This window comes from Somniosus microcephalus, chromosome 26 (genome assembly GCF_052327205.1).
Source record: "Somniosus microcephalus isolate GS21.2 chromosome 26, FLI_Smic_1.0, whole genome shotgun sequence".
Taxonomy (NCBI): domain Eukaryota; kingdom Metazoa; phylum Chordata; class Chondrichthyes; order Squaliformes; family Somniosidae; genus Somniosus; species Somniosus microcephalus.
The window spans coordinates 31,842,266-31,863,840 of NC_141012.1; the positions used below are offsets into that span (position 1 = coordinate 31,842,266).

Sequence of the window (21,575 nt, forward strand, 5' to 3'; positions counted from 1 at the left end):
AATGCCTCCAATCCACAAATAAAATATCCACGTACCTGGTGGTCCAGGAGGTATGGAGACTCGCTGTCCTGGGCCTCTCTGGGTACCTGTGGGTAGAGGTCCATATATCCTGGTGCCCATGTGGATCGCAAGCGCCCCTGGGATCACGTGGGCTGGCCCAACGAATGAAAGCGGATCCCCATTCATGCTTATGGAAATTCTGTATGTACGTAAACCCCATAAGTATGAATGGGAAAATCCCCAAAATACATCTACACATCAAATACATTTTTTAAAATTACATATTTAAAATGCCATTTAATTAAATATTTAAAACAAAAATGTAATTTTTTGAAAAATAAATTTAAATGTTTTAAAGGGGCTAAAAATAAACTTACCTTATTACACAGGTTTTATAACATATAAATGATTAAAAAAAAATTTTTTCCCAAACTCTTAAGCTGGTAAAAGCAGGCCTTACCCCGTAAGAATTTCACAGGCATTCGCTGGGCAGCAGTTGGGCAAATAGCGCAACTCTCCGCCTGCGGATACCCTTTCCCCGGGGATGCGGAGGATCTGTCAAGAAGATGCTTGACAGATCGCAAGTTCCGGGTTTTCGCGCATGCGCTTCGCGTGCCCAAACCCGGAACTTGCGCGGCCCTTACGGGCACGTACACACCCGTGGGGGGTCACAAATTACAGCCCAATATCTTTTCCATTCCTTGGGGGAAGGTACATCCAGGTCACTGCATGGGGCAGGCATGAATGCTTCAGCAACCTAGCCTGCTGGAGACCAAAAAATAAATGGCCAACTAGGGCACTGATGGGAAGGTCCCCTGCATTTATTTTTCTACTGAAGGTCTCGCTGACACCAGTGGTGTGGGTAGTGTATACCATTTACACAACAGTGGAGCTGTTGCTGACTGTGGCACAATTGGCAAAACAAATGAACCATGGCAACAAGACCTTGCATTTATATGGTTCTTTTAATATAACAATGTCCCAAGGTGCTGATATAGTTAGGAGGAAAACAGATTGCAAGTCAAGAACGGAGATATTAGGTGGGTTGACCAAAGCCCTGGCTAAAGAAATAGGTTTGGGAAAGGTTTTTAAAAAGAGAAGGAGGTGGAGAGGATTAGCAATGGAATTCCAGAGAGTAGGACCCCGGCTGTTGAAGACTCTGACACCAGCGTGCGGGGGTGAAGGAAGGGGCTGGAATATACAAAAGGCCAGAGTCAGAGGAGCAAATGTTATGGGGAATGGAATGTAGAGCTGGAGAAAAGTGCAGAGATAGGGTGGGGCAAGGCCGTAGAGGGAATTAAAGATGAGCATGATGGATTAAATTTGATGCATTGAAGGACGGAAGTTATTTAGGTCAGTGAGATCAGGGCTAACGGGTGAGTGGGACTTGGTGAAGGACAGGATGTGTGACACTAAATGAATGTTTGTTGTCCACTATTCCAACAACACTCTATTTGTATTACATCTTTCTATCAGAGTGCCATGACATTTAATATTTTTGTTCATTTATATTTACTCTATGATAAAAACATCAACATATCAATACACAATTAAAGCATGTTCACAAACATTTGCGTTCAACTTATTTGACTTTTTTTCTTGCAGACAAATTGACCTTAAATCTGGCTACAAGCTGATTGCTCTGTTCCTTGACCACACGTACAATGGATAAAATGGTAGTGGTTTCATTTTTAGCAAAAGCAAAAATTTCAGATTCTGTACCTAACGTGACTGGACAAAGAACAGGTTGTGTTACCAGATAATTAAACTGGACAAAGCACAGAAGAGATTCCTGAGAAACAAACCATAAGATTTGAAATAGAGATTGTGTTCTGTGATTTCCTTTGGCAAGGCTCTATGACTTACGATTGAGGACGATGGGTTCCTTTGTATGTGTGAGTATACGCCCACAAAGATGGCTCCGTTGCAATGCATTCTGTTGCATGGGAAAAGGAGGATGCATGCACTCAGTGTGAATACCAAACCAGAAGTAAATACTGGCCTTGAAGGGCTTCCTTCAAGATACAGGAAAGCCGTGAAAAAGATTGGGCCGTAATAGTGAGTTACCACAATGAACCTTTTCTACCATTTACCTGAAGGAGACCGGAGGAATGGAATGTTCTGGTTTACATACCTCGTGAGCCTGCACCTATTTGTTTATTCATTACATGTGTGCATATTGTATTCCACCTTCATTTGGACCACATGGACATTGCCTCAAAGTTTCCATGAAGTGTGTAACACTCTGTCAACTTGTGGTGTTCGTCCCCTTTTTGCAAGGGCTATTTCGCGACTTGGTAATTCATCAACCGGCGCACCCTTAGTGAACAAGGCTCCTATTTCTTTAACTTGGTTCCAGTTGCACATATTCATGCTTGGAAGATCACTGCAGTTTGAGAGGTGCCTGTGTGAACCTTGCAGGTTTAGCTAACTAGGCCAGATTAGAAAAAGAGAAAACAGGTAATATACAAGAGTGAATGGCTCAGCTCAACTGGGACATCATGGAAGGCTACATTCAAAAGGAATGCATCAAAGATTACATTTATAGATGAAGGCCATACCTACCAGACATGATACACGTACACACAGAGCAATGTTATAGATTAAGTGGACCCAACTAGTGTTATACCTGCCATTTTCAATAAGAAAATTATGGAACAGAATAGATGATCTGCTTCTAGTCTTTTGTAGGTTTATGTGCACAAGACAAGATTTCAGCAGATTCAGCATTAGTTAGATCATTTCTTCTCTTGTATATATGGAAGGATGGATGATGTGGGAACTGCAATGTTCACCCTGCTTCAGTACAACATGATTCTAATCTGAGGTTACAGTATATTCACTTGGCAGAGAGGGCCTCAGAATTACATCTAACCCATGATTAAATAATAGTGAAAAAACACTGGAAATAGCCAGGCAATCAGAAACAGGAAGAAAAGGTTACTGCTTGAAGTATGATTCTGGAACTGGCCCAGGTCTAATGAATAGTCCCACCTGAAATGTTAACCCTTCCATTTCTCCTTAGACACTGATCGACCTGCTGGATAGTGCAGCAATTTCTGTTTTTATTTCAGGTTTCTGTTATTCCTGGTTTTTCTTTTTATCTCTAACATATGATATATCTGGGGTGGGGTTCAGGATGCAGACAAGAGAGAAAGTTTTTCACTCTTCCACCACTGGTTCCCTCACTTTCATCAGCACAAATTGCACCAACATTTATGTTTTGCTCTTTTCAAAGTTGAGTTCCTTCCCTCCCCATTACACTGAACAGAGACCATTTCATTCAATGAACTCTTATTTTAGGTAGCGACGTCACTACGTCTGTTAGTTGGCCTGTCATTCAGTAAATGTCGCCTAGTTTGGCAGGGCTGGCCCAGCAAGACGCACATCAGAAGGTTCACACAGGGCATCTCAGAATTGTTCATTTTGGTGGCGTGCTGTAACATTGATATTGTTGGAACAAAAACACACAATGAATTTAACCATACAAAAGGTGCCCCCTAAAGGAGTGTAGCAAATGGGTCCAAAGTCAGAATCAATGCAAATTTGGTTAGATCAAATACTTCGGTGAAAATTTAATTTGCGGCTCTAAACTTTAATTCTGGCCCAAGTCCATGAAAATCTGAAAAATGGATTCTGAATGAAAGACAGGACCCTCAGATACCTGGACACTAAGCAACACTGTGCGGTATCAGTAATAAACAGGTGTTTGTATGAAATTCCACTGTCCTATTTTAATGAGGGTGATAACTTGTTAGCAATAACACACAGTGCAGTTTTAGTCCGGTCATGTCTTACTGATTGCACGGGGTGCCATATCTGCACTGCTTGCTTACGTGGACCATGGATTTGGAATTGGTGGGATATCCCGATTCATTCTGAAGTTCAGCCTACCTCAGTAATCCTAGCACATTGCTTATGGAGAGTCTAGGTAAAAGTAATAGAAGGGAGGGAAGGAAGGATCCATCGTTAAGTACTTCTTCAAATGAATATGGCAGCTTCTCTGCACCTAGCCAGTATCCAGTACACCATGTTTTTGCAGCAAGATTCAGCACAAAGCACCAGCAGCATGAATCAGTTCAGATCCAAGAGTGCAGTGTTCCAATTACATATCCATGTGATTAGAAATCTATTTCAGCACATGGAAGCCAAAGGCACCTTGTAGTGTCAGCTTGGCTGTTGGTAGCATGGAGTTTAGAAAATTGCATGTTCAAAATCCACCCCAGGACCAAAGCACTTAAAGTTAGACTGACACTTCATTGCAATATTGAGGGAATGTGGGAGGTGCTGGTTTTTTGGATGAGATGTTAATCCAAGACCCCTTCTTCCCGTCCCAGTGGCTCAGCTGGATGTTAACAATCCTACACTGCTATTCGAGGAGAGGAGATCTCCCAGCCAATATTCTCCTTAAACCAGCGCCACCAAAAACAGATGAGCTGGTCACCCATTTCATTGCGGCTGGTCATATCTTGCTGTTTGCAAAATGGCTGCCATGGTCACCTACCTAACAGTGATTGCACTTCAAAGTAATTCAGTGTGTTTGGGGAATGTTCCTAAGGAACGTGATGAGGAGTTTTACAGCAACGTAAATCCCTTCAAGTCCTTCCTTTTATAGGGCAGTTATACTGTACATTTAAAGGGATAATTTCAATCTTGTGCTGCCAGTGTGGAGCGCCTATCAGAAATGATGGTTTTGGATAGCACATTGATTTCAAGTTAGAAAATCACCTGCCGCACGTACTTATAATCCGAATTTCCTGGCAGGCCAGGGTCCCCACTGGGAGTGCAGAGTTGGAAAATTATTCCTCAGAATGGCGGCATGAACCAGTTTTGGTTTGCAGTGATACAAAATTTGTAGCATGACTGAAGCTAAACCGGTGTTAGTTCGGCCTTCGGTTGTAGAGGTGAAATCGCCAGGCCAGGCTTCAATACTAACGGTTTACGGTTGCACTGGACTGTGATTTCAATTTGTGTGTTAGGACAGGGCTCCTCACGAGCATCAAGACTTTCATTGTCCAGTTAGCCGAACGCCATCCACGAAGGAACTTCCTCCGAATGAGGGCACTGTTGTGTTGAAACAGAGCACTTTAAAATCCCCCTCTGCAGTTATAACAAGGCATGGCAGAAGACAGCAATAGGCTGCGTGAGCTCAGCAGCATACAAAAATGTTTCATCATGACCATTGTGACTCAGAAATATGGATATTTTAGCACATGTTCAAAGTTCATTCCTGAAGAACAAGACATCTCAGCCCATTCAGTCAAAGTAATAAACAATAAGCAAGAGTTCACTGGATCCTTGAACCTCATTGTTTTACTACAGTCTTGTAGATTCTAGTTTCTCAGCTATCCAGTTGTGCCCTTCCGGGATTATGTAAGATAAGCTACAGCAAAGCCTTTGCATAGTGTCATCACTGGGGGGCTCTACAAGAAATGTGTTATATGCATTATGCAGACAGACAGAACCAATACCCATTATACCGGACAGCCTTACCTCGTACTTTAATATCCACTTGTTGAATGAAGTAGGTCTCAAGGTTCAGCTCCATATGTGCAGTCACTTATAGTTAAGCAATAGTGGAGAACAGGGATAACAGAAAATGCTGGAAACACTCAGCAGGCCAGGCAGCATCCCTTGAGAGAAACAGAGTTAACGTTTCAGGTCTGGGACCCTTCGTCTACTCTCAGGAAGATGGAAATTGGTAATAATGGTTTCCCCTCCCCCACCCACAATGGGTCAGTCAGTAAATGCGTCCCATGGTGTGGCTTTAAACTATGTTGACCAGGAAGGATGAAGGTTTGACCCCTGGTCTGTGTTTGAGTTACCTAATCTCAGTCAGGATAGCATTAATCATAGAAGTTTCACAGAAGTTTACGGCATAGAAGGAGGCCATTCGGCCCATCATGTCTGTGCATTAGTGGCGTTACAACGGAATCCAGCACCCCTGGCAAAGGAAGAGTAAATCCAACCAGAATTCCTATTCCCCATCACTATCCAGTGATCCTGTGGATGCTAATTGAGGACAGGGTTGGTTTTGGTGTTGAGGCCTCATGCAGGAGGAACTAACATTTGGTCAGGGTACCAGAGGACTGCCAGCTTTGAAACCATAGCCTAGCAGGAGATCTCCCTTCAGGAGAGGGGTAACAGGAGAAAATCAGAAGGCAATACTGAAGGGGCAAAATAAATCTATGGAAGAAGTAATGGGGATTGATAGAATAAAACAATTAAAGGAGGTTGATTATAATAACTTTAGCACTGGGAGAGTAAGTTATACCATTTCAAAATCAGGAATGGTTCATCCTGCATAATGAGCAGGGAAGGCGATCTGCCGTCCTTACCTGGTCTGGCCTAGCTGTGACTCCAGTCTCTCAATAATATGGCTGACTCTTAACTACACTCTGAAGAGGCCTAGCAAGTCACTCAGTTGGCCCACCACCTTCTTGGGGCAACTAGAGATGGCCGTGCCAGCAACACCCATATCCTGAGATCATTTTTTTTTTTTTTTTTTAAATCTAGCATTTGTCCATTGCCAAGTCCACTGGAACAATATATGTTATTCAGTTTGGATGAATTTCATTATAAATTCCTCCCCTCAAAAATGAAAATTCTCAAGATAGGACACAATATTAAGATCAAGCACAAATAAATAACTACATCACTAACAGCAAAGACCCCTTAAAGAGAGATGTCCTAAATCGGTACCTCATCTCCACTAGATAAGATGGTGTGATTCTTCGACAGCAACTTATTGTCGCCAAGTAATCCGTAGCTGTCTGTATCTTTAAGGAACGCAGTAATGTGTAACATACTAACTGGAGGAGCGTCTGAAGTGTATTACATTGACTGAAGGGGCTGTGGTGGGTGACAGGAAATTAATTACATTGGCCTGTATGATCTTTGAATTGTACAAATAATTAGGACTAGCAAACATCCTGTGCCAGAAATGGAATCTGTATGTGGGTAGTGCCTCACGATGCGACATTACAGTAACCGATGTTTACACACCTCATGGGGAGTTGGAGCAACAGCTGGACAAACAGAACATGCTGCAAATAATACTGTGGCATCAAATTTGAAAATGTGAAGCACAATTTTACTAGACGTAATCCTCAGCACTTGACAAATTACAGCTTTCTCTTCTATCCTCTTAGAACTGATGGCACAGCTGAACAATTCCTTCTCGTTTTATATGCTTTCTGTAGAATTAACTGAAGTTATCTAACACAACCGCTGTTTGCTAACATCTGCTGTTTAATTTATTTCTATTTATAATTGAAGAAAATTGTTTAATGAAGTCCTTTTTTTTTTAAAAAGAAGAAAATCTCGGAGTAATACCGTATTTTACCTTGTGATTCAAACCTGTGCTTGAAAATATATGCAGTCCCTGTGACGAGGGCAGAGATGATTAAGTTACTGACTATGTTGTGCCACTGTATAGAAAAACTCCAGAGAAAGTGAGGCAAGTATAATTAAGTCAAGTATCAAAAGCCAACTGTTAGCCTCTTTTCTGCATTGTTTCATTACCTTGACAAAAAAACAGGGCCTGAAATAATCCACAGCACACAAGGAGACATCACTGGACAACAAAGGATAACAACTCAACAATCTCTCAACGTTTCATCAAAATGACAGAAAAAAATCAAAAGGGAGAATTCGCAGTCATTAGTGGTTTCTAAAAGATATTTCTTTCCTGTTGATCTGAAATGTATTTATATTAATGGAATCTGCTAAACTTTCAATCCATACATAATGTTATCTATTTAAAAGCAGTCTTCTAGTTTACAATTGTTTTCTTGGTAACAAGTTGATGGCTTATCAAAAGCACCAAAATAGTTGCATCATCATTACTAATGTGTTGGATTTGCCTTTGCAGTCTGTCTAATAGCAAAGGTGATGTTACCTTTTACCAGGAACAGAGCTGACCCTTTGATGGTGCACACATTAACACCAGTGACGGAGCTGACCCTGTGATGAGTGCACTCGTTAGCACCAGTGACATCGAGATACAGTTAGTTGCTGTTTGAATAACATTAGTGCCAGTTTACCAATCACCCTTACCCAATGGAGGTTCTTTCGCTGCTTAGTCCAGAGTGGCTTTATACAACTGGTCTCGTATTTCCCTTTCTCCTTTCACAGTCAGACACAGTTATGATACAAACAAAAGCAGATTAGAACAGCAAAAAATGAAATTAGTTATTAATAAATACACAGTAAATTGTGTCAGTTAGTAAAACTGAAATTGGAAAAGTGACTACTGACCATTCAGTGGCAGTGTCCAGTTCATGTTATCAATGAGGCTAAAGTATTTGGCTATAGCTTGACAGCACTTGATCATTAGTTGAGAAAAAGCTATTTTAACTCTAACTCATTGGTAAGTCTACGCTTCGAATACGGTGTGTAGTTCTGGATATCCCACCTTTGAATGAGCACGGAGATATTGGCAAAGGTTTAGAAAAGAGCAAGTAAGCTGATTCAGGAACATAGGACTCTAATCTATGAGGAGAGACTCGCATCGCACACGTCTGTGCTGGCCCTTTAACCGGAGCTATCCACTCTAATCCCATTTCCCTGCCCTTTCCGCTATAGACACAGGTCAAATATACTTGGGACCAGGAATGAGTCAGTGTGTAATGCAACTGGTCAGAGTTCTAAATGTGGGTTACGAGGCTGGATTAACATTCTGTGCGATTACATCCAAGGGTCAGTGAGCAATCTCGGAGTCGCATCCATTTACAGGATTCGCTGCAGTCTGTTGCCTCCCCGGTGAGATTGAGTGGGTTGTTTAGAATCCACGGCAGGACAGATGGTAGGTGGTATGTGAAGAGAATGGGATTGAAAAGGACCTTTACGTGTATTTTATTAAAATGTTAAGTAAAGCAGGTTATTCACTTAGTGTACAGCCCGGACCAGAGACCATTCTGCAGGCCACACCTGCTACATATAACATTAGCGTCACATTTTCTATCACCAGTCTCACCCTGCTTGTAACTGGACTGATATATTTGATATAAAAATAGAAAATGCTGGAAGTGCACAGCAGTTACATCGGGAGCTAAAGAACAAAAATTCCCACCCCTTGTCTGCTACCATTTACATAAGAGCTACATTAAGGGTGACCTCATATTTGCTCACAGTCTCAGCCATATTCAAGGTGGAGGGATTCAATTCTTACCTGCTGCAGAGATTCATTATTGTGGTGAGCCTTATTATATTACACATGGGATTGGCATTAGCAGAGCATAGCATGCAACATGTAACTTAATTAACTTCATTGTTCAAAATTACCCAAGGCTATAGTTGAAGGAATGAAGAGGCAGATTCCTGCACTGCACTACTACCATTCTCAACATATTAATAACACAGTGATTACATTTCTGTTTGCATGTTACACAAATCCAGGATCACACTCACCCACTTTTCAAATTGCAGTACAGGAGATGTGTGTCCGAATCCGTTAGTTGAGACTGATTTTGAAAAGTGATGCTCCCTTGCCCCTTCCAGCTGGTAGTTTAGGAGCACGATTCACAGTTTGATGGTGTTAAAACTGCAGATTTGGCACTGCATTGGCTCCAACATTTGCATGAATTAGTCATTAAAAATTCTGCTTACCACCATTCTGAAGACGTGTAGTGCAAACCAATTCAAACACTGTGCTTTTCGCATTCAGTGCTGGGCTATGGTGATGAGTACCAGAGTGTAGGAGTGAGGAAGGAGAGTGCCACCCTCAACCTACGACCAAAACTAAACTTCAGGACAAATGTCACTTAAAGAAAAGGTACATAAACAGGCGTGCTTTTTTTGCGTTACCTATCCAAGTCACACGACACATACATTACGTGACAATACACGAGACTCAAGTACCTCTGGGGAGGATTTTCTGCCACCTCTCTCATAATCCTAGACAAAATGCAAACCTTAAGACCCAAGCTTGATGTTGTCTAATCACTACTTCCTGTACCCTGGGCTTTGCCCCATTCCCCTAGGTTCTCAGTAAATAGAACGTAGTTATGTGTCGGCTATTGCGATCTGGGAACTTTAATTTATTTTCCACATTTGCAATGGGCACAGTGCATGTCCACAGTTGCACAAGTCACACATCAACACCCTGTTTTGCAGTCACCATCAGAGTAAGGCACTCACAGCTGTAAGAGAGTGAATTCGTAGTAATGAATGACACATGCAAGATGTATCCCTCCTTCCTAAAAGGAATCTGCACTAAAAGAATTCTCCAGTAATTCACGTTCATTTTAAACCTTTAGACTAATATTTGAAAACTCCACCCATTGCTCTGTGCATCAGATATGATTCTGTTGAAAATTATGAATCTTATGTTTTGTACAACTTGAAATTAATAATGAGTTAGTTTCAGTAAGCAACTTTTCAAAACACACACTAAAAGTGCGCCTCTTTTTCTTGGCTTTTGTTGCAAGATCTTTAAGTTCCCCTGTTTGAACTTCAGTAGTTGTTTCTAGTTTTCCTTACTTTAAGCCAGTACAGGGCTCTGCAGCAGTGTTACCCTGAATTTCCCTTTTAAAAACAGCTGTTTTTAAACAAAAACACAATTTCCTTCCTGGTGCACTTCTTTGAGCTTAATTCTGGTCATTTATTTTTGCTAAAGGCTCAGCTATTAAATCACTGAATACTTGATTTAGAATCCCCGCCCCCAAGATGGCTTGAAATTATCACAAGGGCTGAAAAGGGAAACTGCAGCTTTTTTAATGAAACCCAAGAGACTTGTATTGCCATTTGCTTTTTATATCACCAGGTGGCAGAGTAGGAATGCAGTTTTGAGTGTTACTGGGCAAAAGAAATATGCACAAAATTGAAAGACATGAGAATACAAAACTACTGAACAGACCACAGCCCGGTAACATCCGGTTACATCTCGTCACCCGCCAGTGCAGGCTTTTCTTTAATTCTACATCCAAATGCCTGATCACTGCAACACGTGGCCAGCCCCAAGACTGCCGCTAATAAATGATTCACATTCTGTCGACCCAGGCTGCCAAAAAACTGTTTTTTTCCCCTAACCAGTCTTAAAGTCATAAAGATGTGGCGGAGAAGGCTGTCCTACCATCGGAATGATTTTTCTTTCTCGCTGTATAATAAATGTACTTGATTTCTTTCTACATAGATCGTAACATTTTCAGTCTCTGTGACGGTTGCACTTTTTGTTCTGCATGTTAATGTACTGTTGATTGCACACAATCCCTCATAATGTCATTTTAGTCAAAGAGAATCCTAAATAAAAAATATATGACAAAGTACAGTACAGATGTCTGCTGTGGTTCTTGAACAGGGGCTGATGTTGTGTAGTGACCTGCTCGTTATAGAGAACATCAACCTATGTATCGAACACGCATACAAACACTGGGGTCCAATTTCCAGAGTATTCCACGCAGGATTTTTCCCATGTAAAAATTTTTTTTTTGTGGAAGTCAAACTTTTGAGAGATATTCAATGGCTTCATTATGCATGGTGAATTGTCCGGTCCAGTCCATTGTTGGCACTTACCTTTGGCCCAACAGCTGTTGGCTCGATCCCTGTATCAGGAAGTCGCTGAGACTGCACGCATTTTCAGAGGCGAGGTCCTTCGGATGAGCGGTTAAACTAAGGCCCTTATCGGCTGGTGCAGGTGACATTAAAGATTCAAAGAGCAGGAGGTTCTCCAACAATGGATTGCTGAGTCGGTCTCCATTTGGTTCCAATTGTCCATCTTGGAGCCACCTCAACCTCAGAGACCTGACCTCATCCAAAGTAGAATATAGTTACAAGTTGGTCATTAGACAACTGACAAGAACAGATGTGAATTGTGGCGATGGACTGCATATTCTTTGAGCTCCTTACGGCTAGCAGGATGAGCAGTACAACTCGCCGCAAACCGTGAGCGTATCGCCACAGCTTCTTGGGACAAAGCTTCCACAGTAGTTGTTTGCTTCTCTGTAACCCAACCATAGGAGGCACTGAACCCTGGCTATATGAATGCCTATTTTCATAGCCAGTCTTAAGCTAATGCCCTCCAGCAGCTGTCATCCCGAGTCTCAGTTTCCTCATTGAAAAAAAAAGGTCCATTGTCCAGTTATTCATTCACTGGCAAGGCCAGCATTTATTGCCCATCCCTAATTGCCCTGGAGAAGGTGGCGGTGAAGGTGAGGAACTCCCAGTGACTTTGTTGTAACGGTTTGGTACAACGAAGTGTCTTGCTCGGCCATTTCAGAGGGCAGTTAAGAGTCAACCACATTGCTGTGGGTCTGGAGTCACATGTAGGATGGTAGAATTCCTTCCCTAAAGGACATTCGTGAACCGGATGGGTTTTTACGACAATCCGGGTCACCATTTCATGGTCGCCATTACTGATACTAGCATTTTATATTCCAGATTTAATTAATTAAATTTTAAATTCCCCAGCTGCCATGGTGGGATCTGAACTCACATCTCTGCATCATTAGTCCAGGCCTCTTGATTACTAATACAAAAGCAAAATATTGGAGAGTTAAGGTTTCAGGTCAATGACCTTTTGTCAGAACGAACGAAAGGTAATTGACCTGAAACGTTAACTCTGTTTCTCTCCACAGATGCTGCCTGACCTGCTGACTATTTCCAACATTTTCTGTTTTTACCTCTGCATTACTAGTCCAGTAACATAACCACTATGCTACTGTTCCATGCTACAGTGAAAGAACTGCACAAGACAGTTTGTCAATGTAGGGCAGCTTGTCAATGTGTTAGCTGCCATGATGTTCTATATGCCCAAGTATACCCACCAACCCGCACATAACCTACCTTTGCAGTTCTCCACATACAACATGGTATACTCTTAGAAGTGGTCTTTAATGACCATGAAAAGGTCAGTGCCAGCTCATTAGTAATGGTCTGAGAGTTCCTCTAAATAACTAATTTACAGACATCATCTAAAGCAGTCTGCTTGAAACAGGCTCAGCTTGTTGATACTGCTTTCAGGAATTGGTGGCTAATTTTGTTGTGTATCTCTCCTCATTAGCTGATAGCAGAGCAGAATATAGCCCACGAACCAATGAACCCGCTCCTTGGCGACAGATTTATTCAATACTATAAGACCGGATGATGGTGGCACTGAAGATCAGAGTTCTAACAGGATGGTGTTATTGGGAGTCACTTGTTGAAGGGTAGGTGCTTGCCCACCGTAAGAAAGGGAACATTGAAGGGAAGATTCGGGCTTCTCCCATTCTTCCTAGTGGCTGGATATTGAATGGCCCTGGAGCCCCCCCAAGTTGTGGCAATTCAACCCCCAAACCTCTGGCACTTATTTCTTACTCCCTGGTTTGCTCCATCTCAAGTTTGTCGGCCTGAAGGTGTGGAAAGTACTGTTTGCAGAGCTTTGGCTCACTAGCGAATAAATCCAAATTTAGAACTTTTAGGTGAGGTGAGAGTGACTGCCCTTGACATCAAGGCAGCATTTGGCCGAGTGTGCCATCAAGGAGCTCTAGTAAAACTGAAGTAAATGGGAATCGGGGGGGGGGGGGGGGGGGGAAACTCTCCACTGGCTGTAGTCACACCTAGCACAAAGGAAGATGGTTGTGGTGGTTGGAGGTCAATCATCACAGCCCCAGGACATCGCTGCAGGAGTTCCTCAGGGCAGTGTCCTAGGCCCAACCATCTTCAGCTGCTTCATCAATGACCTTCCCTCCAACATAAGGTCAGAAGTGGGAATGTTCGCTGATGACTGCACAGTGTTCAGTGCCATCCGCAACTCCTCAGATAATGAAGCAGTCCATGTCTGGACGACATTCAGGCTTGGGCTGATAAGTGGTAGGTAAGATTCGTGCCACACAAGTGCCAGGCAATGACAATTCCAACAAGCGAGCGTCTAACCACCGCCCCATGACATTCAATGGCATTAACATCGCCGAATCCCGCACCAACAACATCCTGGGGGTCACCATTGACCAGAAAATTAACTGGACCAGCCACATAAATACTGTGGCAACAAGAGCAGGTCAGAGGCTGGGTATTCTGCGGCGAGTGTCTCACCTCCTGACTCCCCAAAGCCTTTCCACCATCTACAAGGCATAAGTAAGGAGTGTGATGGAATACTCCCCACTTGCCTGGATGAGTGCAGCTCCAACAACACTCAAGAAGCTCGACACCATCCAAGACAAAGCAGCCCACTTGATTGGCGCCTCATCCACCACCTTAAACATTCACTCCCTCCACCACCGGCACACCGTGGCTGCAGTGTGTACCATCTACAAGATGAACTGCAGCAACTCGCCAAGGCTTCTTCAGCAGCACCTCCCAAACCTGCAACCTCTACTGCCTAGAAGGACAAGGGCAGCAGGTGCATGGGACCATCACTACCAACAGGTTCCCCTCAAAGTCACACACCATCCTGACTTGGAAGTATATCGCCGATCCTTCATCGTCGCCGAGTCAAAATCCTGGAACTCCCTCCCGAACTGCACTGTGAGAGTACCTTCACCACACGGACTGCAGCGGTTCAAGAAGGCGGCTCACCACCACCTTCTATGGGGAAATTAGGGATGGGCAATACCCTCATCCCATGAACGAATAAAAAAAATCAGTTAGTACCAGCAACTTGAGATAAGCAAATTAATGGGAACATGGAGATAAACTCCACATGTGGCCTTCAACCCTACACAACCCACAAAACTTGGACACTCCTGCCCTTGGAGGTGGACAGTTTGAAGTCCTCTTTAGTTCTGTCTGCGGAATCAATAAAGCTCTTAAGAGTCAGAAGGGCACCAGTATTTTACGTCTGTCCTTATGATCCATGTGTGCAACTCACCCACTCTCCCAGCAGAAACCATTCATTTTCTTTCCGTGTATTAAGTACCAGGTCTCACGCAGAACCTGAAGGCTTCAAAAGGGCTTCCCCTTTCAGGCCTTTGTCATTAATCCAGGGACTGGATAGAAGTCGTTTGTAAAGAAAAAGAAAAATAAAAAACAATGAGAGCAAAATAAACAAACAGTAGCAACAAGAGGTGGTGAGTGGGCTTTCATTATTTTTTACATCAAGTTTTTATTCAATTGTGCAAAGTTTACAAGCTTTCCCTCGACACGGGTAACATGGAACTTGCAGATTCAAACGTTTCAGGACCATTACAAAGCTGTGCACATTAGGGTAGCACTTAGATTTGATGGGGTGGATGTCTTTCTATGGCAAGCATGTAAAAACATTAAGGGAGAGCCTAGAGACATTACAAACTGAAAGGAAAAGAGAGAGAGGATGGTAAGGACAAAAGAATTCTCCTTTCTGTAACAAATAGATTTTAATGATAAAATATGTACGGCCCAGGGATAGAAAACTATAGCTAGGAGGAGAGACAGAGTGAAAAGAGAAAGGCTATTTCCTCTGCTTTGGGAGTCAAGGACGAGGGGCATTAATTTAAAAATTGTTACTATGAAAATGAGGAGCGAGGTTAGGAAAGTAGTTATGAGCATGGAATGTTTTCAGGGCAGTAGTTGAGACAGAACAATGCATCTTTTAAGGGAGGAACAGATAAACAGTTGAAGCAGAGAAAGATAGAGCTATGAGGAAGAGAATAGGACACTGGAATTAGTCTTGGAATGCTTAGCAAATGATAGCGCACCATGATCACAAGAGGATGTCATTTGTGATTTGATTGGGCCGTTTCAATGGCGCACTATCCCTCCTCGCTCTCCCTGCAGACTTTAACAAGGTTGAACACACCATTCTCCTCCATTGTTCAACTCAATGGGATTGCCCTCACTTGATTCCACTCTTACCAATCCAATCAGCTCCTGTGAAATCACTCTCCTAGTATCTTCATCTTTGGCTCAGTGATGATTATTGTCCGATTACACTTCTGGGAAGCACCTTGGGACTTCTCTTCTATGTTAAAGGTGTTTATAAAAAGCAAGTTGCAGTTGTTGGATTCACAGAAAGTCAAAAGCACCTACTTGAATAAGTGCTGCCTCCTGAGTTAGTCATCCAAAAACAACCAACCCCTGTAGACTGACCACCACAGAGAGAAAAACTTGTGATGCTAAGGCGAGAGCTGAAGGACAGCAACCATCTCCTGGCACGAGATCTAATGGCATGGTGCACAAATAGTTCACTAACTTAATGTGAGGGGAGGCTCCTGTAAGACACAGGAAGAGATTGTTACACAGTGCTTCCCGCGAAAGTAAAAAGAGACTTTGCTCCAATGCCCCAGTTTGATATTTCACACCATTTTATAACCTGGAGAGGTCAGTGGATGGAGAATTCATCTAAATGTCAAGATTATTAAAATATAACCAACGAGAAAATTAAAAGGCAAGATAGATGAAATGGTTTTTTGTTAAATACTATACAAAAACGCATGAGTCTTACACATCTCAGCCTTGAAATTATGCTGTGGGACAATAATGTAGAAGCAATTAACACACTTGTCTGTAATTCTTTTGCTCGCTTATTTAGCAAAGGTATCAACGCATTTTAAACAGGTGAACCTCTTTGCTAAAATTGCGGGCAAAGAAATTTCAAATAGTATGTTGAGCATTTCTACGTTCCTACTCACAGGGCAATTTTCAGCACTTATAAACTTTAAACAATGACAGCGCCATAACAGATCAAACCAATTCAATCATAAGTTATTCAGGTACTTTTCAATGATGGTTTTATTCCGATATTTGAATGCAGTGTCGATCAGACATCGGTACAACTGAAAGCTTTTCTTCATCAAAAAGTAAAAAAGTTAAATCATCATCATCATCATCAAGAAAAATTCTTTGTTCTCATCTTCATACGTGTTGAGCGTGCCCTAAGTCAGGCCTGTCTACAAACTCAACCGTTTTTCCCGCAATGCTCTCTTCAAAAATTACAATCTAATTTCAAAGGGAAACAATGTGAAAGAAATGTAAAAATACAGTACAAATGAAAGAGGAAAGGGGCGTCTGGGGTACAGACTTACTGTTCAGTGCCCATGTGGAAAAATATTAAAACATGGGTTACCTTTAAAAAAAAACTAACTTCTAATTTTCTGACCCAACATAGATCCTGCCCGTCGGGTTTCTTCCCTTCCAGAGATGCCTTAGCGAGGTCAGTGACAGGAAGGAGGATCAGTCTGTGTCCCAGAGCAGCCCCATTGATTTCAATACAAGTAGCAACTTCAGAGGGCTCGGAGAGTGGGCCAAGGGCCTACTCAGAATGGAGAGCACTTGTAATTCTAGACTTTCCTTTCTTTTTAAACCAGCTTTTCTTTCTACTTTCGATCATTTTCAAAGCTACGGTTGCATGTTGCAACACACACTGGACATCGCTCTGCAGTGGAAGGCATCAATTCCATTTATAGAGCATTGCTCACATCTTCAGGACATCCCAAAGTGCTTTAGAGCCAATGAATGCTAAAGTGTAGTCATTGCTGTTTTGTAGCCAATTCACGCACAGCAAAGTCCCGCAAAAAGCAATGAGGTAAATGACCAGCTAATCTATTTTTGGTGGCATTGATTGAGGATAAATATTAGTCAGGACACCAAGAGAACTCCAAATGCTCTTGTTCAACTAGTGCCGCATCCACCTGAGCAGGCAGACGGAGCCTTAGTTTAACACTTCATCTGAAGGTCAACACCTCAGGCAATGCAGTACCACACTGAAGTGTCAGCCTAGATTATGCATTAAAGTCTTAGATGGGGGCTTAAACCCATGGGCTTCTAATTCAAAGGCGAGAGTGCTACCACTGAGCCACCACTTAGCGCTGTGCACGCTGACCTTTTACATTGTCATGCCAATGATTGCAGAGTAAAGTCCACACTAGATTTGTTGAAGATCAACAATGATTATTAATTATTACCCACTGGGACTAATCAAAACCTACTTTCACAAAACACACACTCTATTTTCATGTAAAGGAAACACAAAAAGGTTTGAAAGTATCTGAAGAAAAGTGTTAGAAAATGGAATTAGAAACATACACAGAGCTGAATAATTTTTCATTCATAACATTAGCTTGGAATAAAATTTTGCAAGTTTTTTTTAAATTTTACTGCTGAAATGTTGCTTCATTGTTTAGAGGCACTGGGACAGCTCCCCCACCTACAACATAGATCACCCATTCATTAAATGCCGGTACATTTTTTAGCCCCACACCATTTCTGCTCTAATAGATTACAGGGAAGCCCAGATAACACTATTATAACAAGAACATTACAAGAAATAGGAGCAGGATTAGGCCATATGGCCCTTTGAGCCTGCTCCATTCAATAAGATCATGGCTGATCTATCTTAACTCCACCTTCCTGCACTATCCCCATATCCCTTGATTGCCTTTGTATCCAAAAATCTATCGACCTCTGTCTTGAATCTACTCAATGACTGAGAATCCACAGCTCTCTGGGATAGAGAATTCCAAAGATTCACCACCCTTTGCGGCAAGAAATTTCTCCCCATCTCAGTCCTAATGGCCGACCCTTTATTCTGAGACTGTGACCTCTAGCTCTAGATTCCCTAGCCAGGGGAAACATCCTCCCTGCATCTACCCTGTCAAGCCCCTTAAGAATTTGACATGTTTCAATGAGATCACCCCTCATTCTTCTAAACTCGAGAATATAGGCCTAGTCTACTCAATCTCTCCTCCTAGGACAATCCCCTCATCCCTGGAATCAGTCTAGTAAACCTACGTTGCACTCCCTCTATGGCAAATATATCCTTGCTTCAGTAAGGAGACCAAAACTGTACACAGTACTCCGGGTGTGGTCTCACCAGGGCCCTAATCCCTTTGTAATAAAAGCTAACCTACCATTTGCTTTTCCAATTGCTTGCTGTGCCTGCATGTTAACTTTCTGTGATTCGTGTACAAGAAATGTCAGAACTGTTGTACTAAAGGACAAATTTGGATCAAAAAATCTCATTTGTGACGCTCTCAATTATCACTTACAAGGGGAAGGAAAAGAATTATGGATTCCAACAACTGTGCAAACGGTTACAATCTGTCCGACTGACTTACCTCATTATTGCCATGCTGTATCCACGGGGCGGGTAAGTACAGTGTCTGTTGTGGCCCTATACCCCAGTAGCGGCCTAAATTCATTCCATTCACAAACACCACTCCTTTCTCCCAGCCCTGAAAATTACATCAAGAATATATAAAAACCTAGTCGGAAATGCTTTGCAAGAATACAAACTCTTGGTGGTGGTGGTGGTGGTGGTGGGGGGGGGGGGGGGGTTGGATGCTGAGGAAGCTGCCAAAAATACCACTGCTGAGCCTGTATTGTATATAATGATCTGCTATTCCCCCATTTCAAATCTTCATACAGCAGGAGCCTTTCAGCGGATGTCAATAACCAGACCAGTCAGCAAGTGACTCCACAAGTGGTAGCATTGAGCGACATCCTTTCCCAATCCTGGGTGCTGATCAGGGGGCTGCCCCCTTTTTAAAAAAAACTGGGGAGCCACTAAGGCTGAGCAGACTAGAGAAAGTGAGACAAATCTGGAGCAGAGATGAATTGACACCAAGCTTGAAGTTTTAAAAGCTGGAGGTTGCAGGAGGAAAGGAAGACAGGAGAAGCAATGGAGTCCCATAGGCTTGAAACTGAAGGAAAGAATGAGTCGGAGAATGAGTCCTGATTTCATCAGTGAGGATACAGAGAGGAGGAAGAGTGCGCAGGACACGCATTTGCAGCTTAGGAGTGAAGTGGGACATCGGCGTCCTTCAGGAATTAAGGGGTTAACAATGCAACTTGCACACTAGAAACGGTTGAGACAGAGACCAGCGGAGATAGTTCAGACATGCTGACCACAAGGTCTTGATGCTTTTCAAGATTAGAAGAAATTAGCTCAGAAGCACCATCTATGATTGACCAGAAACTATGGAACCTAGAAATAAGTAAAACCACACTGGGCACAGTGAGACAGAAATGCAGACATGTGGTTTTACTAAAGGTTACAAAATATAACAACAGGTGAGATCATAAAGATTGTGTGACAATAAAATATAGGCGAAAGGCTGTGTGACGCGAGATAGAGAATTAGCCAATCAGCAACTGTGCACGTGGGCCTTAGGCCAATTAAAACAGTGTAACAGGATCGTGCATGAAGCTGAGTTTGTATGATTAAGTGTATAAAAGATTGCTTAAAATTTGTAGCAGCGGAGAAGTCTCCTGGTGCGCCAGTCGAGATCGCCTCCCCACCGGTGTAATAAAGACTATTTGAATAACGATCTAAAACCTTGTGTCGAGTGTTGGTTTAAAATACTCCACTGCAGGAGGAACAGGAGATAAGCAACAATCCGTTACAAGACCTGTCAGTAAATAACAAAAACTAGCATTTATATAGCATCTTTAGCGTAGTAAAACATCCCAAGGTGCTTCAGAGGAGCGTTATCGGTCAAATTTTAGCACCGAGCCACATAAGGAGATATTCGGAGAGGTGACCAAAGACTTGGTCAAAGAGGTAGGGTTTTAAGGAACGTCTTAAAGGAGAAGAGCGAGGAAGTAGTACGGATTGGCATCCTTTCTGGGTGCTGTTTGAGATGCAATGGCCCAGAAACTCGGGTCGGGGGCTTCCCGCGGGTGCAAGCTTCTGACCTGCACTTACCTAGCGCGCCAGCCGTTGTGTTGTGGGCCCGCGTGGGATTCTGATCCTGGGCCTGCTCCAACTGCCGGCGCGCAGTGCTTGCGTATCCCAGGGGCGCAGTTAGTTCGAAGCGTCCCCTGGGATCACGTGGGCCATGGAGAGCCAATGGTAGCAGGGAATCTGTATTCATAGATTTGACAGGAAGAGCTGTCAAAACTATAAATACAAATCAGCCCCAAAACATAACTAAAACTTCAAATAAATTTTAAAAACACATTTTTAAAATAACTATAAATTACATAAAATAGCTATTTTAAACAATAATTTAAATTTTTGAAAAAATTAATTACAGTTTCTAACAGGGCTAAAAATAAACTTACCTTTCTTTAAAGTATTTAAAAATAATAAACCTGTGGAAAAAATGTTTTAATTTAACTTAATTCACCACTTACCTTGTTAAAAGCAGGCCTTACGACTGCTTTTTACAAGCGTAGCTCCTGGAGACTTACCCTCCCGGAGAAACCGGCAAAAAAACGGAAGTTCCAGGTGCACGCGCTGCCTCTCCCGCGCACGCGTTCGACCTGTGAACCCCTGCCTTTAAGGGAACGGAAGTTCTGAAACCAGCACTTTCATTCGGCCTACGCGCGAGTACCCCGTGTGTACTCACCCGTGGGGACCCAAATTTCTGGCCCAATATAGATTTTACCCTGGCTGTGTAATGAGCAGAAGGGATGCAGTCAGTTCCTGTGGAGCCACTCTACGATGCAGCTAGTAACTGACGTCAGATGAATGGCTCCTTGCGGAGTTGTGAAATGCCAGTCCTCAGGGGAAGAGGGAAAGTAACAGCAATTTTAAAATCTCTGCTACCAGGTAGGAGTTTCTTTTTAATAATAATTAGAAAGACTGATGGCATGTTGACTTGCCAGTATTGGAATCTCCCCTGCACTTACCTTATACTTTAAAGTAACGCTCTAGTGAAGCAAGATATTTACACATTAAAAAATTTTTAAACTGTCAATCTGATTCAGTACGTTGCGGAAGTAACTGGGTCTCTAGGATT

At 42.6% G+C, this 21,575-nt stretch overlaps 2 protein-coding genes across 11 annotated transcripts in view; one reads left to right on the plus strand and one right to left on the minus strand.

Moving 5' to 3' along the window:
• The window catches only part of LOC147100377 (galactosylgalactosylxylosylprotein 3-beta-glucuronosyltransferase 1), a 233,570-nt gene extending 222,298 nt beyond the window's left edge, over nucleotides 1–11,272 (plus strand). For all 7 annotated transcript variants that reach the window (XM_085968032.1, XM_085968034.1, XM_085968035.1 and 4 more), the window contains one exon: nucleotides 1,606–11,272. The gene's annotated coding sequence lies outside the window, so the exon portion shown is untranslated. The remainder of the gene's footprint in view (nucleotides 1–1,605) is intronic.
• A 3,722-nt stretch (nucleotides 11,273–14,994) lies between these two features.
• Nucleotides 14,995–21,575, minus strand: part of LOC147100378 (beta-galactosidase-1-like protein 2) — a 58,027-nt gene continuing 51,446 nt past the window's right edge. For 3 of the 4 annotated variants that reach the window (XM_085968041.1, XM_085968040.1, XM_085968043.1), the window contains 2 exons: nucleotides 18,948–19,064; nucleotides 14,995–16,830 (listed from right to left, as the gene is read on the minus strand). In XM_085968041.1, coding sequence (XP_085824167.1) covers nucleotides 16,747–16,830; nucleotides 18,948–19,064 — 201 coding nt within the window. In that variant the 3' untranslated portion in view covers nucleotides 14,995–16,746. The remainder of the gene's footprint in view (nucleotides 16,831–18,947; nucleotides 19,065–21,575) is intronic. The other variant, XM_085968042.1, reaches the window with a different exon arrangement.